At 37.5% G+C, this 16690-nt stretch overlaps 1 protein-coding gene across 2 annotated transcripts; it reads right to left on the reverse strand.

Annotated features, from left to right (window-relative positions):
• Positions 1-3243: 3243 nt before the first annotated feature.
• Positions 3244-16199, reverse strand: LOC307147072 (carbonic anhydrase 4-like). Of its 2 annotated transcripts, none has more exons than XM_079851545.1 (10): positions 16119-16199; positions 15926-15998; positions 15754-15780; positions 15454-15624; positions 14198-14349; positions 13999-14100; positions 13821-13893; positions 12439-12605; positions 12205-12315; positions 3244-4092 (listed from the first exon to the last, which is right to left on the reverse strand). In XM_079851545.1, exons 2-10 carry the CDS (start codon positions 15996-15998, stop codon positions 3850-3852), a joined length of 1119 nt encoding a protein of 372 aa, XP_079707671.1. In that variant the 5' UTR covers positions 16119-16199; the 3' UTR covers positions 3244-3849. The 2 variants fall into 2 exon arrangements, with proteins under 2 accessions (XP_079707671.1, XP_079707672.1); XM_079851546.1 differs by having other exon boundaries at positions 16137-16168.
• Positions 16200-16690: the final 491 nt, after the last annotated feature.

The following is a 16690-nucleotide window of genomic DNA, read 5'->3' on the forward strand; positions in this document are numbered from 1 at the left end:
AAAAAAAGACTGTTCTACTTTAGGAGAAGTTTTTCCAGTTGAATTTTTTGATTTCCCATGGGCCCCCCCCCCCCCATCCCCCCCCCATCCCCCCCATCCCCCCCCCCCCCCCCTCATCCCCCCCCCCCCCCCCTCACTGGTTCTTGGTCCCCCCTGTGCCCCCCCATTTATAAAATCCTGGAATCGCCCCTGCAACTATGGTCGCAAGTTCATCGCAATGTCCATTGAACTATATTGGTAACGACGGAACTTGCGACCATAGTTGGCCAACGATGCTTTCGGGAAACGCACCCCAGGGCCATTGCTTAAGGTTGTGCCGAGGGTGTCTGGACAACCCTACATAATGTAGCCTACTCGTCACTGCCCTGAAGCGCGAAAATCATCATTTTAAATTCCAACCACCTGTTGGGCTCAGTGTGTTGTCTCGATCTTCATCGAGCAAGGATACGTGAGTATTGCGTTTAATTTAGCCTACCTCAGCTATCAAACACAACCTACAACTTTAATTTCTAATGTGATTAATGTAGCCTCGCTCGCACTGTTTAGTTTTTCATTTGATTTTTCCGCTATTTAGTCTCATGCGTTTCTTTACTCCTCTATCGTCCGGCTTTCGGCTACTGTCTGCCATACAGACCCGTATGGAAGTAAAATAATGTCAAATGTTTTTGAAATAAAAAGCCTGTTGAATTGCACTACTTGAAAAAAATAGGCATTGCATTAACAATGCTTGCATTTTAATGCATTGTATTTTTAGGGCTTGCATTTTTATGGGCTGAAATTCAACATGGTTGTATATTTAAGCTGTGAATATTTCAATTAAAAACATTTCAAACACATTTCCATTATTAAAAATTCAATAATCCATATTCACCTTTCATATTTCACTTCCAAAAATACAACCTATAAAATTCAACAGGCAATTTTCGGTCCATTTTATTTCGCTTTGAAAATTCGCTTCCACAAATTCAGTGGTTCAAATTCGACAGTAAATTCAACATTGACGTCCAGGAACTGCAGGAAAAGCAATAGATTGCCGAGCATATACTCTCCATCTGCTGTTAGTCGACCTCACCAGCAGGAGGTGCAAAAGCGTGTGTTGTTGACGAAGACCAGCAACAGTTAGAGCAAGCCATTCATTCATAAAATGAAAATGATTATGTGTCAGTATATATGCAGAAAAGATGTTAAAGACACAAAAGCTGTGTTTATGTTTCATTCAATAACTTCATTGTTACTTTCCCTGTGTAGCCTACATGTGATCAGCTTTCTCTACCATGAACAGGATTATTTATCGGTTTCCCTCAATACCTCATACTCAAGGATTCCCCTTCTGTCGGGACAAAACGCTTAACGTAGTTTATGGACTAATACAGTGATATAAAAGACCAAACTAGCACCTAATTGGGGATGTAGGCTGTAGGCTACTATATAGGCTAGATGGACTAAGAATATGAACTATATATATATATATATATATATATATATATATATATATATATATATATATATACCTATATATATATATGCCTATATATATATATATGCCTATATATATATGCCTATATATATATATATGCCTATATATATATATATATATATATATATATATATATATATATATATATATATAGGCTATGCCTACGTGTATTAGCTTAAACTGGGAAGAGTCATAGCACTTGCATATTGTTGTCCTCCTTTTGTTAGTTTAACTGTAAATCGCTTTGGATAAAAGCGTCTGCTAAATAAATGACTAAATGTAGCCTAATGTAAAATTGGCTTGACATTGGACATTCGCACATTTAGGGACCGTCTCAAAAGTTGCATACAACATTGGCATACACGTTTCTAACTTCAATAGCAAACTTTAATTTATTTGAATAAATATCAAAAATCCAAAGGGTGCGCATTATGCCTGACACTACATGAACACTTTACAGTTGGTTTTATGACTGTAAGTCGTTCTATTCACATGCTATTGAAGTTAGAAACGTGTATACCAAAGTCGTATACACTTTAGAGACGGTCCCTAAATGTGCGAATGTCCAACGTCAAGCCAATTTTGCCAGTCTATCACTGGGAAACGCTCAGCATTAAACTTTGCGCGTTATTCTGAGTCCATCTGCTTGCCTGCGAGTTTGGTCTCATCACTGTAGTCCATTAAGCCACGTTAAGCGTTGTATATGTCCAGCAGGGGAATACTGAAGTATTGAGGGGAAACCCTAAGCCTGCATGCAGGCAGCACATCGCCACAATATAAACAACCAAGAGAAATATATGTCAACCTCAAAAATGTAACATTGGATCTGTATATCCGCATCGGGGAATAACATTATAATCTTGTTCACGGTAGAGAAAGATGCATGTAGGCTACACAGGAAAAGTAACCATGAAGACACTGAATTTAACATAAAACCGCTGTCATAATAATCACAAATACACTTGCATTGCTGTTAAATTAGGCTTTCCTGTAGCTCAGTGGTAAGAGCATTGCGCTAATAACGCAAGGTTGTGGGTTCGATCCCAGGGGATTGCACATACCTATGTATAAATGTATAGGATGCAATGTAAGTCGCTTTGGATAAAAGCGTCTGCCAAATGCATAAATGTAAATGTAAATGAGTTTTATGAATGAATGGCTTGCTCTAACTGTTGCTGGTCTTCGTCAACAACACGCGCTTTTGCACCTCCTGCTGGTGAGGTTGACTAACAGCAGATGGAGAGTATCTCGGTAATCGACTGCTTTTCCCTGAGTTCCGTAGAATTTACTGTCGAATTTGAACCACTGAATTTGTGGAAGCGAATTTGCAAAGCGAAATAAAACGGACCGAAAATTGCCTGTTGAATATTATAGATTGTATTTTTTAAACAGTTTGAATTTTTTGGAAGTGAAATATTAAAGGTGAATATGGATTATTGAATTTTTAATAATGGAAATGTGTTTGAAATGTTTTTAATTGAAATATGCACAGCTTAAATATACAACCATGTTGAATTTCAGCCCATAAAAATGCAAGCCCTTAAAATACAATGCATTAAAATGCAAGCATGGTTAATGCAATGCCTATTTTTTTTTCAAGTAGTGCAATTCAACAGGCTTTTTGTTTCAAAAACATTTGACATTATTTTACTTCCATAGACCCGGTTTGGTTCATTAAATGTTCTGATCTGCTTTTGCTTTTTATGTTTTATTTATTATACTTAAAATAAATTTGTATATTCGTTTATTTCTTTTTTTCCTTTTTTCACAAATGTATTACTTTTGGAAGTGCAATTTGATTACCATATGCAGTTTTAATAAAGTTGAATTAACGAAACCTTCTACACTTGCAGGTGTTGATAGCCCCATTAAATAATAATATAGATAAACAATAAACAATAAAAAGTATATAATTATCTAACAAAATGCTAAATGGGGGATATAGCAGCATATAAAAATATTGTCAGAAGAACGTCGTCTCTCAGTTGCTGAATGTCGCGCAACAACGTTGCTACAGCCCTGTCGCGTCTTACAATTCTACGTTGTTACAATGTTGCGAGCACGTAGACAGCGACGTTGCCATAGCAGAAATGCAATGTGCTACAGACGTTGCCACAACGTAAATGTGTTTGCTGGGTAGCACCCATTGCGTTTTGGAGAGTATACAAACACGAGTAAAAAGTTTTTTTTTTTTTGAACTACAAAATATGGCGGATATGCGCGACCGACGATGAGAGGTTTAGATAAAGGGTTGAGTGACTAATCGTTTAACCTGATATTAATGTTATCCGTGTTATATTTAATCTGCAATAACAACGGAGACTTTTATAAAGATCCGTTTGGCCATTAACTTTTAAATGCATCATTATGCATTAATATGAGGAGAGTTGTCCGCATGAAAGATCAACGTGCTTCTGCATTTCTCTCTGATAAGATAGGAAATGAAACTCACTGGAGCAATAGAGACGTACTCGCATAGCTGTGTCTCTTGCAAACTCCAGCTCTCCATAGGCGTCTGTGGGGTGTTCGGAGGAGTGCTGTCGGAAGTTATCGCCCAGGACCGCTGAGGGGTGTGTCTCTCGCGTGGACCCACACACTGACACAGACCACCATTGCTACAAAACAACAGATGGATCAGAAGGAATCTAACAAGACATACTGAATACTCAACAGGTCAGACATCTTACCTGAAAGAGTCCTCCACACCTGTTGTGCACACTCTCTTTTAAAGAAGTCTGAAAACTCTAAAATCAACAACATAGGCTTACTTTAAATTAATGATACTGTAGATGTGGTCTTCGACGTATGGTGACAGTCACCAAGTTACAAGATAAAGTTGCTATATTAATGCAATTTGCAATGCAATTTGTAACACTTTATCTTTTCTGTTTTGCGCAAAGTAAGGTTAGAATGAGAATCAATCACAAAGGTAAACGGCTCACTTTACCCCAACTCCTCTTGTAATTCCATCATTACTTTAAGGTGCCTCATCAATTATTTTGATCATGAACTTGTGGGCTTTATGTTTAGTTTCCCCATGACAGTGCACACTGGAAGACCAAAGCAAAGTTAGATACATATTGCAGAACATCTTTAAATTACTTACATATTTATTTAGGTATTTACCATACCCATACACCCATGCAGATGTTAATAGCCTACTGAACAGATTTAGTATATGAATTTGTAAATTACCAAAAAAACAATGTTGTGCATTATTGACTGAGATTACTATTTATTAGGCTATAACTATTCATATTTAGATGTATTTACACTGCAATTAGAGTTGTATGAATACGTTTTGTAAAAGTGTTTTAAATAATTTAATATAGAAATATGAATGGTTTGAATTGTAACGATAGCTCCATTAGGTGGCGGCAAGTCTTAATAAGAGAGTAAAAGAATCGTTCATTCAGTGATTCGTTCAAACCGGCTGATTCATTCATTCATGAACGAAACACCACTGCGCTGCTCGCTTAGGAACTATTTTCTTAAAGGTGAAATAGATTAAAAACGTGACATTATGTTTAAATATTTTAGTTAATATCATCTTATTGTTAATTGAACTGTTGTATTAAAATTAATAACTATTACATTTGAAATCAAGTTGGTAATCGGGAAATTAGCACTTTTGCTTGTGTGATATGGCTTAACTATATAAAGATAAAAAACAAAATCTCATGCAGGGACCATTCATATCTTGAATTTGATTAATTTTGGTGCTGTTTGCTATTTTACACCAACACAGACTGGCTTGCTAAGCTGAAGAGGCTGGCTCTATGTATTTTAATAGTGGTTAATTTAACAGCTTGACAAAGCAGTGAATGCTGCTCTGTTAGTTTTGCGTGGTGGCACTTAACTTAGCAACTTAATGATAAATGTACACAAAAGGTTGATCCAGGGTGACTGTTAACCACTAAAAGCATCTGCTAAATGACAGCTTGCTATTAACTTAGCCTACAGGCTACATCTGGACATTAATTATATAGGCTATTCAACTCAACACAGTAAAATTCAACCTATTAAGATTACATTGATTTGAAATTTAATTGATTTTAATTTAATTACTGAAGTAGAAAATGGAACAAACTAAAATCTTTTTATACAATTTTTTTCATCATATTTTTTACATTACATTTTTACAGCTTACAAAGGCCTGTCACTTTTTACACAAAGAACATACATGGAACCTTTCAAATGCACAAAAGGTTCTTTAAATTATAAAAATATTCCACACACACTGACGTTTCCTGAAATTATGGGTCATGTGACACCACCTGAGACCGAGGCCCACACTCAGCCGCCTAGACGAATGGTTCCTGCCATGGGCGCCAGCAGGCCCCTCGCCAGCAAGCAACTCTGTTCTTCCCTGAAGTTCACGATGCACTCACCAAGTCGTGGCGCACCCCCTACTCGGCCCGCCTATGCACTACTACCTCCACCGCCCTCACTACTATCAACAGCGCTGTGGAAGAAGGGTACGAGAAGCTGCCTCCTCTCGACGAAGCTGTGGTTGCACACCTGTCCGCCCACTGCAATCGGATGGAAGGCTAAAGTCGCTCACCCCTCTAAACCCTGCAGGACCACTTCAGCCCTCACTGGCCGAGCCAGGCTCTGCCCTTACACCATAGTAGTCCTCCAGGTGTTTCAGGCCAAAATCCTTTGGTCTATGGACGAGTCTGGACAAGACCCAGTCGCATTCAGGGACTTTGGCAGCGATACAGACCTGGCCTAGTGGTGTTGGAGAACCATCTGTGGCTCAACAGAGATCAAGGATGCAGACAAGGCTGCCTTCCTCGACTCTTTGGCCCTGCGGTAGAAAGCTTTTCTGAGTGCTTCACTGCTGCACAGAAGTCTTTGCAAGCAATGAGCCACTTTCTGTCAAAGCGCTCCAGCTCTGCAGCTGCTTTAAGTCCCCAGAGAACCACACAGACTCAGTAGTCAGCGAAGCGCCTGTGAACGCTCAGCCCAATCCAGCGCCTGAGCCTCGTCAGCACCCCCAACCCTCCAAGCTCTTCCTTCCTAAATATAAAGGAGATATCCCTCTCTGGCCTAATATAATGCTGGATCCTGAGCCTCAAAAGCCACCCTGAACCTCTAAGAAGGAAGAGAGGAAGACAATGTCTTGTGTTTACCTCCTAACACCCCGTTTAGTTCCAGTTGTTGGAGATGATGTTTTTATTGCAAACACTGGGCCCTTTCGAGTTCACACACCCATGCAATTGACCGCTGTTATAGCGAACACAATAAAAAACAAAAAAGAGTACCTTTCTTCTTCCCAATACTATGGGCCTCAGTCCCCTGCCCCAGTGCAGCGGCCTGTGCCCCAAACTTATTCAGCCCCTAACCACCCATGCCAAGGCTTGGGAAGCCATCCCAGGAGTGTCGAACTGGGTTCTGAACATAATAAAACTAGGTTCCTTGCTTCAATCCGCTCACAAACACCCCCCCACGCCAGGGGCGTGGTCAATACATCTGTAAGGAGCAACATGGCACACGTTCTCCGCGCCGAAGTAATGAGTTTGGCAGCAAAAGGAGCTGTAGAAACAGCTCCACCGCCCCACAGCGAGTCGGGCTTCTACAGCTACTATTTCCTCATCCCCAAAAAGGATGGTGGTCTCAAGCTCATCCTAGACCTCAGACTGAACCGGCCGTCCAAGATGTTAACATTGAAACAAGTCCTATCGCAGATACGACCAGGGGATTGGTTTTCTCAGTGGATCTGAATGCTTAATTTTATAGTAGGGAAGTATTCAATTTCGGATGCAGTGACTGACTCACTTGATTTGTTCATAAATGCTAAATTCCTTAACGAAACACCACTGTTGCTCAGGTATGCGCAATGGTGGCTTTGTTGGGAGCAAAAAACAGACAAAAGTGTCTCAAAAATGTTAAGCACTCAAAAGCTTACGGCAGGGAGAGGCAATGCTGGTTCTTGAGTGTTGCCCTGCGTCTCAATGTCCATACTATCCATCCTAAACAGCATGTGAGATTAAAATAAGTGTGTCCCAAAGCATAGTAAGTTGAAAAGTGTATGCCAGAAGTCCCCGGATGGTCTACTATTTCCTGTCATTTTTCGAAGTGTGGATCCGTGCACGCTCTAAAGGCTAATATTGCCCACAACCCATTGCGCTTTGGAGGAGGAACTACAAACCCGAGTAAAAAGTGTTAAAAAACTACTAAACATGGTGGATATGCGCAGGCCCGTCGCGACAAGGCAAGCAAACCAAGCAATTGCTTGGGGCTCCGAGCTGGCCTGGGACCCCAAGACAACGACTGGTTAAGAATAAAATGCAACGACAAACTGTGTGAGCGCCCCTTTGATAGTCAATGCAGTAAAGTGCAATGACACTGTTATCGGGATCCCCCTCAAGAGGGCCCCTCTCAGTAGTCGCTGACAGCAGCCAGCCAACCACGTGATCTCTGCTGCCGGCAAAATACAAAACCTCCTCGGCAGTCATCATGAAGCGGAATTATGCTTCAGGAAGCCAGAAAAGAAAGAAGAGAAAGGAAGAGGAGGATAAGAAAAAACAAGATAGTGGTAAAAAGTGATAAATTACACTGGATAAAATAGCTCTACTTGTCTTGTACAAATGGTGTAATTTTGCAGCAGGTAGGCTAGAAAAAATATGTTTATGTTAGCTACCTGACTGACAGCAAATGCAGCTTGTAACGAACAGTTAGTGCAACTTTTTTTTTCGAATGGACGGAATATGGTTGCATACTGTAATATGTTTTTTAACGGGATAAGGAAGATGCAGATCTGTTCCAGAATCACTGTTTATCGTATTTAATGACATGACATAGCTTTGTAATAGGTTTTGATGAAAGTGGCATAGCATGCTATACTAACTATTCCACCGTGATAATCTATTTACCAAATGGGGGTTAGGAAAACCACACAATAAATTCCGTGCATCAAACATTAGCTTGGGATGTTATTAAGCATTGGTAGTTGTGAAAGCAGCTGCATCCCTTCCCTTCTAATATCAAAATATGGAAATGCTAACATATCTTTTCGGTAACAGTTTATAATAACCATCATTAATAGATGGTAAATTGTTAGTTATTTAATCTTTAGTTAATTGTCATTTAACTGTTAGCAAACAGTCTTTTTACTTAATAAATACTTTGTAACCCATCTATAAACATTATTTAACCAGAAAGAGGCAGAGGAACATGATTTTTTCATAGCTTATCTTAATGTGCTAGTGTCGGGATATACGGTAGTGACAGTTTATGCAAATATGACATTATTTTTATAAGTTACCAATGGATCTTGAACAGTTACTTTATTCTGTGTGGCAATTTTTACACTGTTACATTTTGAAGTACAGTATCAGTATACCTCCATGTCCATTTTGCTTGGGGCCTCCAAATTCCTTCAAACGGCCCTGGATATGCGCGACCGACGGCTAGGTTTAGATAAAGGTTTGAGTGACTAATCTAAGTTTAACCTGATAAAAAAATATTTATTTCATGTTATCCGTGTTGTATTTCATCCGCAGTAACAATGTGGACTTTTATGATCCGTTTGACTGTTAACTTTTAAATGCATCATTATGCATTAATATGAGGACGAGTTCTCTGCATGAAAGACCCGCGACTGCAGATCAACGTGCTTCTGCATTTCTCTCTGATATGGTAGGAAATGAAATGTGGAGGATTTTAACTGTGACAAGATAACTCGGGGAACAAGAGGTTTGGTTTCTAAATTATATAATTTTTTTCTGGAAAAAATGCATCCTCCTCTGACAATAGACTCTTCATGGCGGGCAGATATTCCGGACCTTTCCCCCAGTTTTAACTGGGACAGTGTTTGGGTGATGGTAATGCATGCCTCAAGGAATCCGGATCATCAACAAATCCATTTTAATTTTATTCATAGGACTTATATGACTCCCCGTAAACTCTATAGTATGAAGCTTAAACCTGATCCTAATTGCACACTGTGCCATACAGGGGAAATTGGTACTTTTTTTCACATGATTTGGGAATGCCCTGGGGTTGCGTACTTTTGGAATATGGTTAAAGAAAGTTTGTCCACTTTATTGAATGTTTCGGCCCCTTTGTCCCCATCTGTTTTTATTTTAGATGATCTTTCTGATATCCAACTTAACAAAACTCAGAAACGAGTGTTTTTAGCTGGTTTGACAGCCGCTAAGAAAATAGTAGCAACGAGATGGAAACCTCCACATTCTCTTAATAAGCAGTATTGGGTTCTCACATTTATAGATGTGGTGTATCTCGAATTGTCCACTGCACGCATTCATGGCGCAAGAGAGGACACCATTAGACTCTGGGCCCAAACATTGGAAAAACTCAAGGGTTTGCTGAGTTGAATTAATACCCCCTCCCCCTCTCTCTCTCTCTGGTTTTATGGTCATTTTATTTTTATTGTTCTTGTTCATCTGGTTAATTTATTTTTCATATTTTTCATTAATCATATATTTCAACTGTCGTAGATTTCTTTCAGCTCTATTCTTCTGTTCTACCTTTTTTTTTTTTTTTTTTTATGGATATTTTCTAACAATTCTAATAATCTGTACTTATATATATTTGTGTATATTTTGAAGTATATTCTGTATGTTTGTTTATTATTTATTCATTATATATAATTTTTCTGTATCTTTGTTATCCCACTGATATAGTGCCCTATATATTTTTATTTTTTATATTTTTTAATCTTAATTATTGATTTATTTATTTTTATTTGTATCTTTTTTTTTTTTTTTCATACTGGGGTAATTGCTGATTGTTTGTCTTCGATATGTCATGTTTAAACGATGTTAAAACAATAAAAATTTGATAACAAAAAAACTGTGACAAGATGATTGACAGACCACATCAAGGTGACAGGATGCGACAGAGAGCAACTGTTAAAGACGCAATTATGACCTGATAGTATGTCCCAAAGTTTGTCTACTCTACTCACTTGCTACTCACTCAAAAGCATGTACTTTTTCCTCACAAAAAGAGTAAATACTTTTAGGGCGTACAATAAATAGGCGCATTAGGATGCAGAAAATGTTTACAACGGAACTAAATTAACACTGAACTGACTTCAGCTGAACAATGACACTTTTTTTTTTTTTAGAGTTGCTTTATAGCCAAATTGAACTATGTTTGCATCATTGAATCATTACTTTACTGTTGTAAAGCTGCTTTGAAACAATCTGTAGCCTATTGTATAAAGCACTTTAAAAAATAAAGGTGACTTGACTACACTCTGCAAGACATTGGCTGTCAAGGAGGTGACTTGACTACACTCTGCAAGACATTGGCTGTCAAGGAGTGGAGTTTGACACATGTGCTTTAGGCTGTCAGATAATTAAGGTAAGTTTGGTTTTGATGAATTAGGTGTAACACGTCTCCACCCCCAGAAGACATGCAGCTTTGATGAATAGCCTTCCAAAAGCAATTAATGTCAATCAGAAATGTTCAGGCGCGAAGCCTGCTGGGGCCAGTTGCATAAACGTAGCCTCAATGTTAAGACCGTGTCTTAAGAACTAGTTTGACCAACTAGCAGTTACACAAGAGATTATCTTACTCACAGCTCCCTGTTTTATACAGTTCATATGATCTCATTCACAGGTGTCTTCCTTTTTGGCTCATCTTAAAACTCTCACCATAATTATTTCAATAACTTCTTGGCGTTGCTATCTTTTTCTCACTAAATGTTATATTACTTCACTTTATATGATTATACTTAAAAAAGTTTTCTAAAATTGATAAAGCATACATATTAAAAGGAATACATAGCCCACATGATGTAGGCATTATATCCCTGGTACAATGGAGAGGCTGGTTTGAATCTCAACAGAAGAAACTAAAATATGTAAACAAAATGCTAGTTTAGTTTCTAAAAAAAATGCTTAATGTTAAATGTGTTTCTGTAAATAGGTCTAAATGAAATCTGTTAATATAAAGTGAAAATTCAGAAAATTTGGACTAAACCTCTCAATTCATATGGATTAGTTTTGCGATCTCTTTATTAACTTTTTGAAGTGTCAAAGTGTCAGTTGTGTAGCTGTCAATGGAGGGACAGAAATCTCTTAGATTTCATCAAAAAGATCTTCATTTGTGTTCCGATGATGAACGAAAGTCTTAGGCTACAGGTTTGGAACAACTTGAAGGTGAGTAAATTATGACAGAATTTTCATGTTTGGGTGGACTATCCCTTTAAATGGTAGTATACACGCGCACACACACACAAGCATTTTGACTGGGAGACATTTTGTTATTAAACAGCAAACATTTATTGATTTAATTTGAATAACTGAGGTCTGTCATAGCTGTCATGCTTTAGACATTTAAAACATAAATCCTCTTAAATACTGCAGAATCATCTAATGTTGAATATAATTACAGATACCATAAGTTTCATATAAAACATTAGCAGTGTTTTGGGATTTTATCCTATTCTAACTCTAGGCCTCATGTTATTGTGACAGATAGCAAATTGTGCGTTTAAAAATACAATGGGTAGAATTACGAACAGTCAAGTATCATCAGAATAAGACGATACAAGTGACAAAATTAAAATATTAAAGAAAACATCAACCATGAAGCTGACACATAATGTACAAGAGAAATTAATTAAATTAAACAAGCTCATATTTGTGTGCACAAAAACACAAATGTATTTTTTACAGCCAACACAAACTTGACAGGAGAAGAACTGTGATGATAGATATAGTGGATGTGGCCGCAGATGAAGGTTTTACCTCCTGTGATGTCACAACTCTGCCATTCAAGGGCTGAACTCCTCTGAAGTTGTTGGTCGTCAGAACTGAAGGGCTTGCTTTGAAAAAGGTAGTTGTGCTGAAGCGGTTGATCTGTTTGGAGGAATAAATTCAACTGAGTGACTTTTAGGTTTTAACTCAGAATATGAAAAATGTTACCATTTAGACGTATATGATTTTTATGAATTACTCTACTATAGAGTTGCCTTGACTTACAAAGTCCTGGCTGACTTTGATGGTATCTTTGAACACAGTCCAGACCACAGCTTCATTGCAGTTGGGTGTGGTTAGGGAGCCTTGGTACCGGTAATATTTAGTCCTGTCCACCCCTTCAAGCAGACTGTCCATTGTGATTTGATTCATGATGTCTGTGGTTGTAGCACCTAAATACACAAAAACGTCAAGAGGGTGTTAGGAAACTGTTCAGTCGTCAGTTTGGCCGTCTTCAGTTTTGTGCTAATTTGTTGTTAAATCATATCGGTTAAGAGAAATTAACAAAATATACCATGTTTTTAATGGTGTGAATTGCACGACTCTTCATACTGATAAAAAGATTCTGTTACGTGCTTGATGTTAGAGGTATGATTGCATAACATTTAAGTGAGATATAATTGCTGCAGCATGTGCAATAAACAGAAACAACTAATAAAAAGAATAACGTACAGAACTGAGTACAATTTATCAGAAAAAAATGCAGTGTGTGAACAAGTTACAAAACAATATAAATAAAATAGAATACAAACATAAAAAAAACAAGTGTCACCAAATTGAAGAGATAAAAAAAAAAAAAAAATTCCCGTAACTGATAACCCAAAAACCACAAAATTAACTAGAAATTGTAGAAACAAAACCGAAATCTTCAGTGTATTCGACGCTTTACATTAACTACGCTAACTAAAACCAAAAATACAAAAAGAGATCACTCTTAACCTAACGAACAATGAAGATATAACTGTAAATGTTTGCAAATTGCTGTAAGAACACCAATCGACAGAATTAGAAAGTGGCACAAACCGGCAACATATAGTAGTAAACAAGTAGTAAATTCAGAATTAGGTAATTAACAAAACAAACATGATCAAGTGGCAAGACCACAAACACACCACGTTCGTAACTGGCTAATCAAGGACAAATACTACACGAATTTAGGCTCTGATAATGTCTGATGTTGCACTTAACACAAGACTCAATTACTAACACTAAATCAGTGAAGACTGTCAAACTGAGACAATATTTGCAATAAATATCGTTAACCAAAGTACGAAGATCACATGGCAAACACATCGCTTTCACAGAATTGAGTGAAGTCTGACGCTGATCTGGCTCACTACTCAAAAATGAAAAATCTGTCAACATCGTTGTTCCAAAAACTTTGACTTTCTTTTTTCTGTGGAAAACAAAAGAAGGTATTTCTCTATGATTTGTGCCTGAATGCCATTGTTGTTTTGGACCACACTGACACTCAAAGTATGGACAAAAACAGTTGAAAAATTCTTCAAAATATCTTATATTGTGTTTCAATGCGGAGCGACATGAAGGTGAGGAGTGACAAAATTTTCATTTCTGGGTAAACTATCAACAGCAAAATATTTCTTTACCTGAAATAGAGATCTGTGTCAAAAAGGATGTTAGGATATCCCAACTTTTTGTTTTGTTTTGTTCATTGGTTCCCTGTTGGTTAAATGAAAATACATACACATGAGCACACAACTAAGCCATGAATATACTTTAAGGTTTGCGCTTGACTCTGGATATAATAAACGTGGTCTTGCTCACCTCAATAAAGAAACCAAGAACAGCCAATCCTGTGCTGTCATTAGCAGCAAGAGCAGCTGCCACACTCCCGTTGTATTTTGAATGGACATTCACAATGTGCAGCTGAGAAACAGAATTAGACGTATAAAGATAATGCATTAGGGAGAATGCTATGTGGAATAATGCAATGCATTTGCAGGGAAAATTAATTAATTCATACCTCCACTGGGTATTGTTTGCCATCCACAGTGTGTTCGGAGCCAGGCGAAGAGCTGCCGTTACCCCAGTGGAGATGGAATTGTTTAGTGTTGTATAGACCTGGAAGATCACCTCCTTGCACTGTCATTTTATCATCATCCAGGTTGACCACCACTGTGAAGACATTGGACATATTAGATACAAGGTCCAGGCCATGGAATACAGTGACGTTGTGCATCACTGATGCTTTATCTGAGCCCCATCCACCTTATTTTTCAATTAAGAACAGACGCGGCCATTTGTAATTGTAATTTTAACGTGTCTAAGGCTTCCGGTATCATTCGCTTCAGGCTATTTTTAGCTGTACAGATCGTTATGCTGCTTGAAATTGCAAACTGGTATTTCTTACCATATTATTTTAAAGTATTGTATTAACTATAAACATGCTGGTTGGTTGCAAACAGCTTTACAGTTTACTGAGCTTTGATATAGCCTACAGGTATATTATTTCCTTATAGTGGCTAATAAATCGGAAGTCTCGCACATTCACAGAAAACACATTACTTCTGCATTGAACAATAAGGTGAATACCTCTTTTACAACTTTAAAGGGGTCCTTGATTATGATTTCACTTTTTTAACTTTAGTTAGTGTGTAATGTTGCTGTTTGAGCATAAACAACATCTGCAAAGTTACGACGCTCAAAGTTCGAAGCTATAACCAGTTTACCAATCACAGCACATTTCATATTTCGGAAGGAGGGCCTTCATCGAAAACGACACGTTCAACCAGGGGAGAGAGGAGCTGTAATAATTTAAAATGTGTGAAAAATAATGTTTTTTTTTTGTTTTTTTTTTTTTTTTAACAATCAAGCATGAAAACATATTCTAGTAGCCTACACCCTAAAAACAAAATCAAGACTTTGTAAAAGGGCATAAAAGGACCACTTTAATTTGCCTCTATGTAGGCTAGTTAGTGAGTCTCATGGTATGAACAAAAAGAGGAATCAAATAACTTGTATCCTTCTGTTGTCAGTTTATCACCTAGTTCTCAGTTTTGTATACTTTTCTGGAGCTTTTTAATGTGAAACCTCTCATGTTACCGTCTCTTAAGGATTGATCGCTTTTGTTAAAGGCTATAGTAGCCTATGTTCCTCATTCGGAAGCCCATTTGAATAAATGTGCTAAATATGTTGCAACTATATTTTGTGAAGACGAACAAATCCTATAATACATATATATTTTTAAATCAAGGTTCCCATGTGCTCCGTGCCCCTTACCAGAGTCGCCTGAGTTAGCGATTGATGTGAAGGTGGAGTTGTCATCAAAACCAGTGAAGTTAAATGAGGTCAGTTTAGGATTTCCCTGAACACTTGCAGTCACGATATTAATGGGAGATTGCCTGGATCCATTGCAGAATTGTGGAGCAATTTGGGACCAGGTGGTAAAATCTATTACAAATTAGGGATAGAAAAAAAAATCTACTTCAGAACAAGTTTTAAATATATAACATTTTATAATAAGATTTATATTAACTTTTATACAGTGGAATATTTTATAATATAGTAAATCACACTTACTGCATGTTGGCTTGTGATAGCACCATTCTGTTAAAAATAATAAATAATAATAAATATAACCAATGAAACAGCAGAATTTCCATCAAAAAAAAAGTTTAAAGCGCCTTTAGTGCCTATTTTAATAGGAGTAGTCCTTTTTAGGAGTAAATTAAGTTGAACTTGAATTACTCACCCACTGAAGAGTCCGCGCTGTGGACGGAGGGACACAGGAGAGCAGCAAGGAAAGTTACCAGCAAGACAATCATCTAAATCAAACAAGAAATCATTACAATGGCAATAAATGCTGCTAACAGAATTTAACCTTAAGTAAATTGAATTTGATATGAGAAACGAAATAAATCAAGAATAGGTAGTTATGGTCTTACATCTTCTACTTGATTCACCTGTCGGTATGCTGAAAATGAATGTCTTCTTCCCCTCCTTTAATACTCTTCTCAGCTCACCTGTAGTGGGTGTGTCACTTTCATGCGTTTCATCCACTCTGCTACATTCCAATCAAACGCATGTGATCGCATTATCATTGATCTTTTACTTTTAAATAGCAGTCAATAGGCCACTTGATTTATCTAGTCGCGTTCCTATCTTCCAGCAGCATCACTTCGGTCACGTTCTCCAACTCTCTCGTGATGACGGGAGAAAGCACGGTTTTGCAATCTCGGGAATGATCAGATGAATGATGTCAGTTGATTTATATCCTACTTGACTGTTTAAATGTGTTTTACTTAAACTCTTTAATGTTCATCTTTTGATGCTTCTCATTTTTAACACATAATTGGTCATTCGTTTTTGCCCATCAAAGCAGTCAATATCCAACTCGGTAGATCTTAGAGAAAACGTCATTTTTCGATGCGATTTCAAATTTGTGCAACTGTGATAAAAGATCCATTTTAAATTCAAAATATCTGTATAAAATAATTTAACATTTGCGATTCCTATG

This window comes from Squalius cephalus (genome assembly GCF_949319135.1).
Source record: "Squalius cephalus genome assembly, chromosome: 19".
NCBI classification, from domain to species: Eukaryota; Metazoa; Chordata; class Actinopteri; order Cypriniformes; family Leuciscidae; genus Squalius; species Squalius cephalus.

Excerpts from the sequence above, each read along its gene's own strand:
- LOC307147072 (XM_079851545.1), bottom strand. The coding sequence starts at position 15,998 with ATGATTGTCTTGCTGGTAACTTTCCTTGCTGCTCTCCTGTGTCCCTCC. Across the intron at positions 14,350-15,453 it reads CGCTAACTCAGGCGACTCTG|TGGTGGTCAACCTGGATGAT; the intron begins GTAAGGGGCACG and ends ATGTCTTCACAG. Across the intron at positions 4,093-12,204 it reads GAGTTGTGACATCACAGGAG|CAATGGTGGTCTGTGTCAGT; the intron begins GTAAAACCTTCA and ends GTTGTTTTGTAG.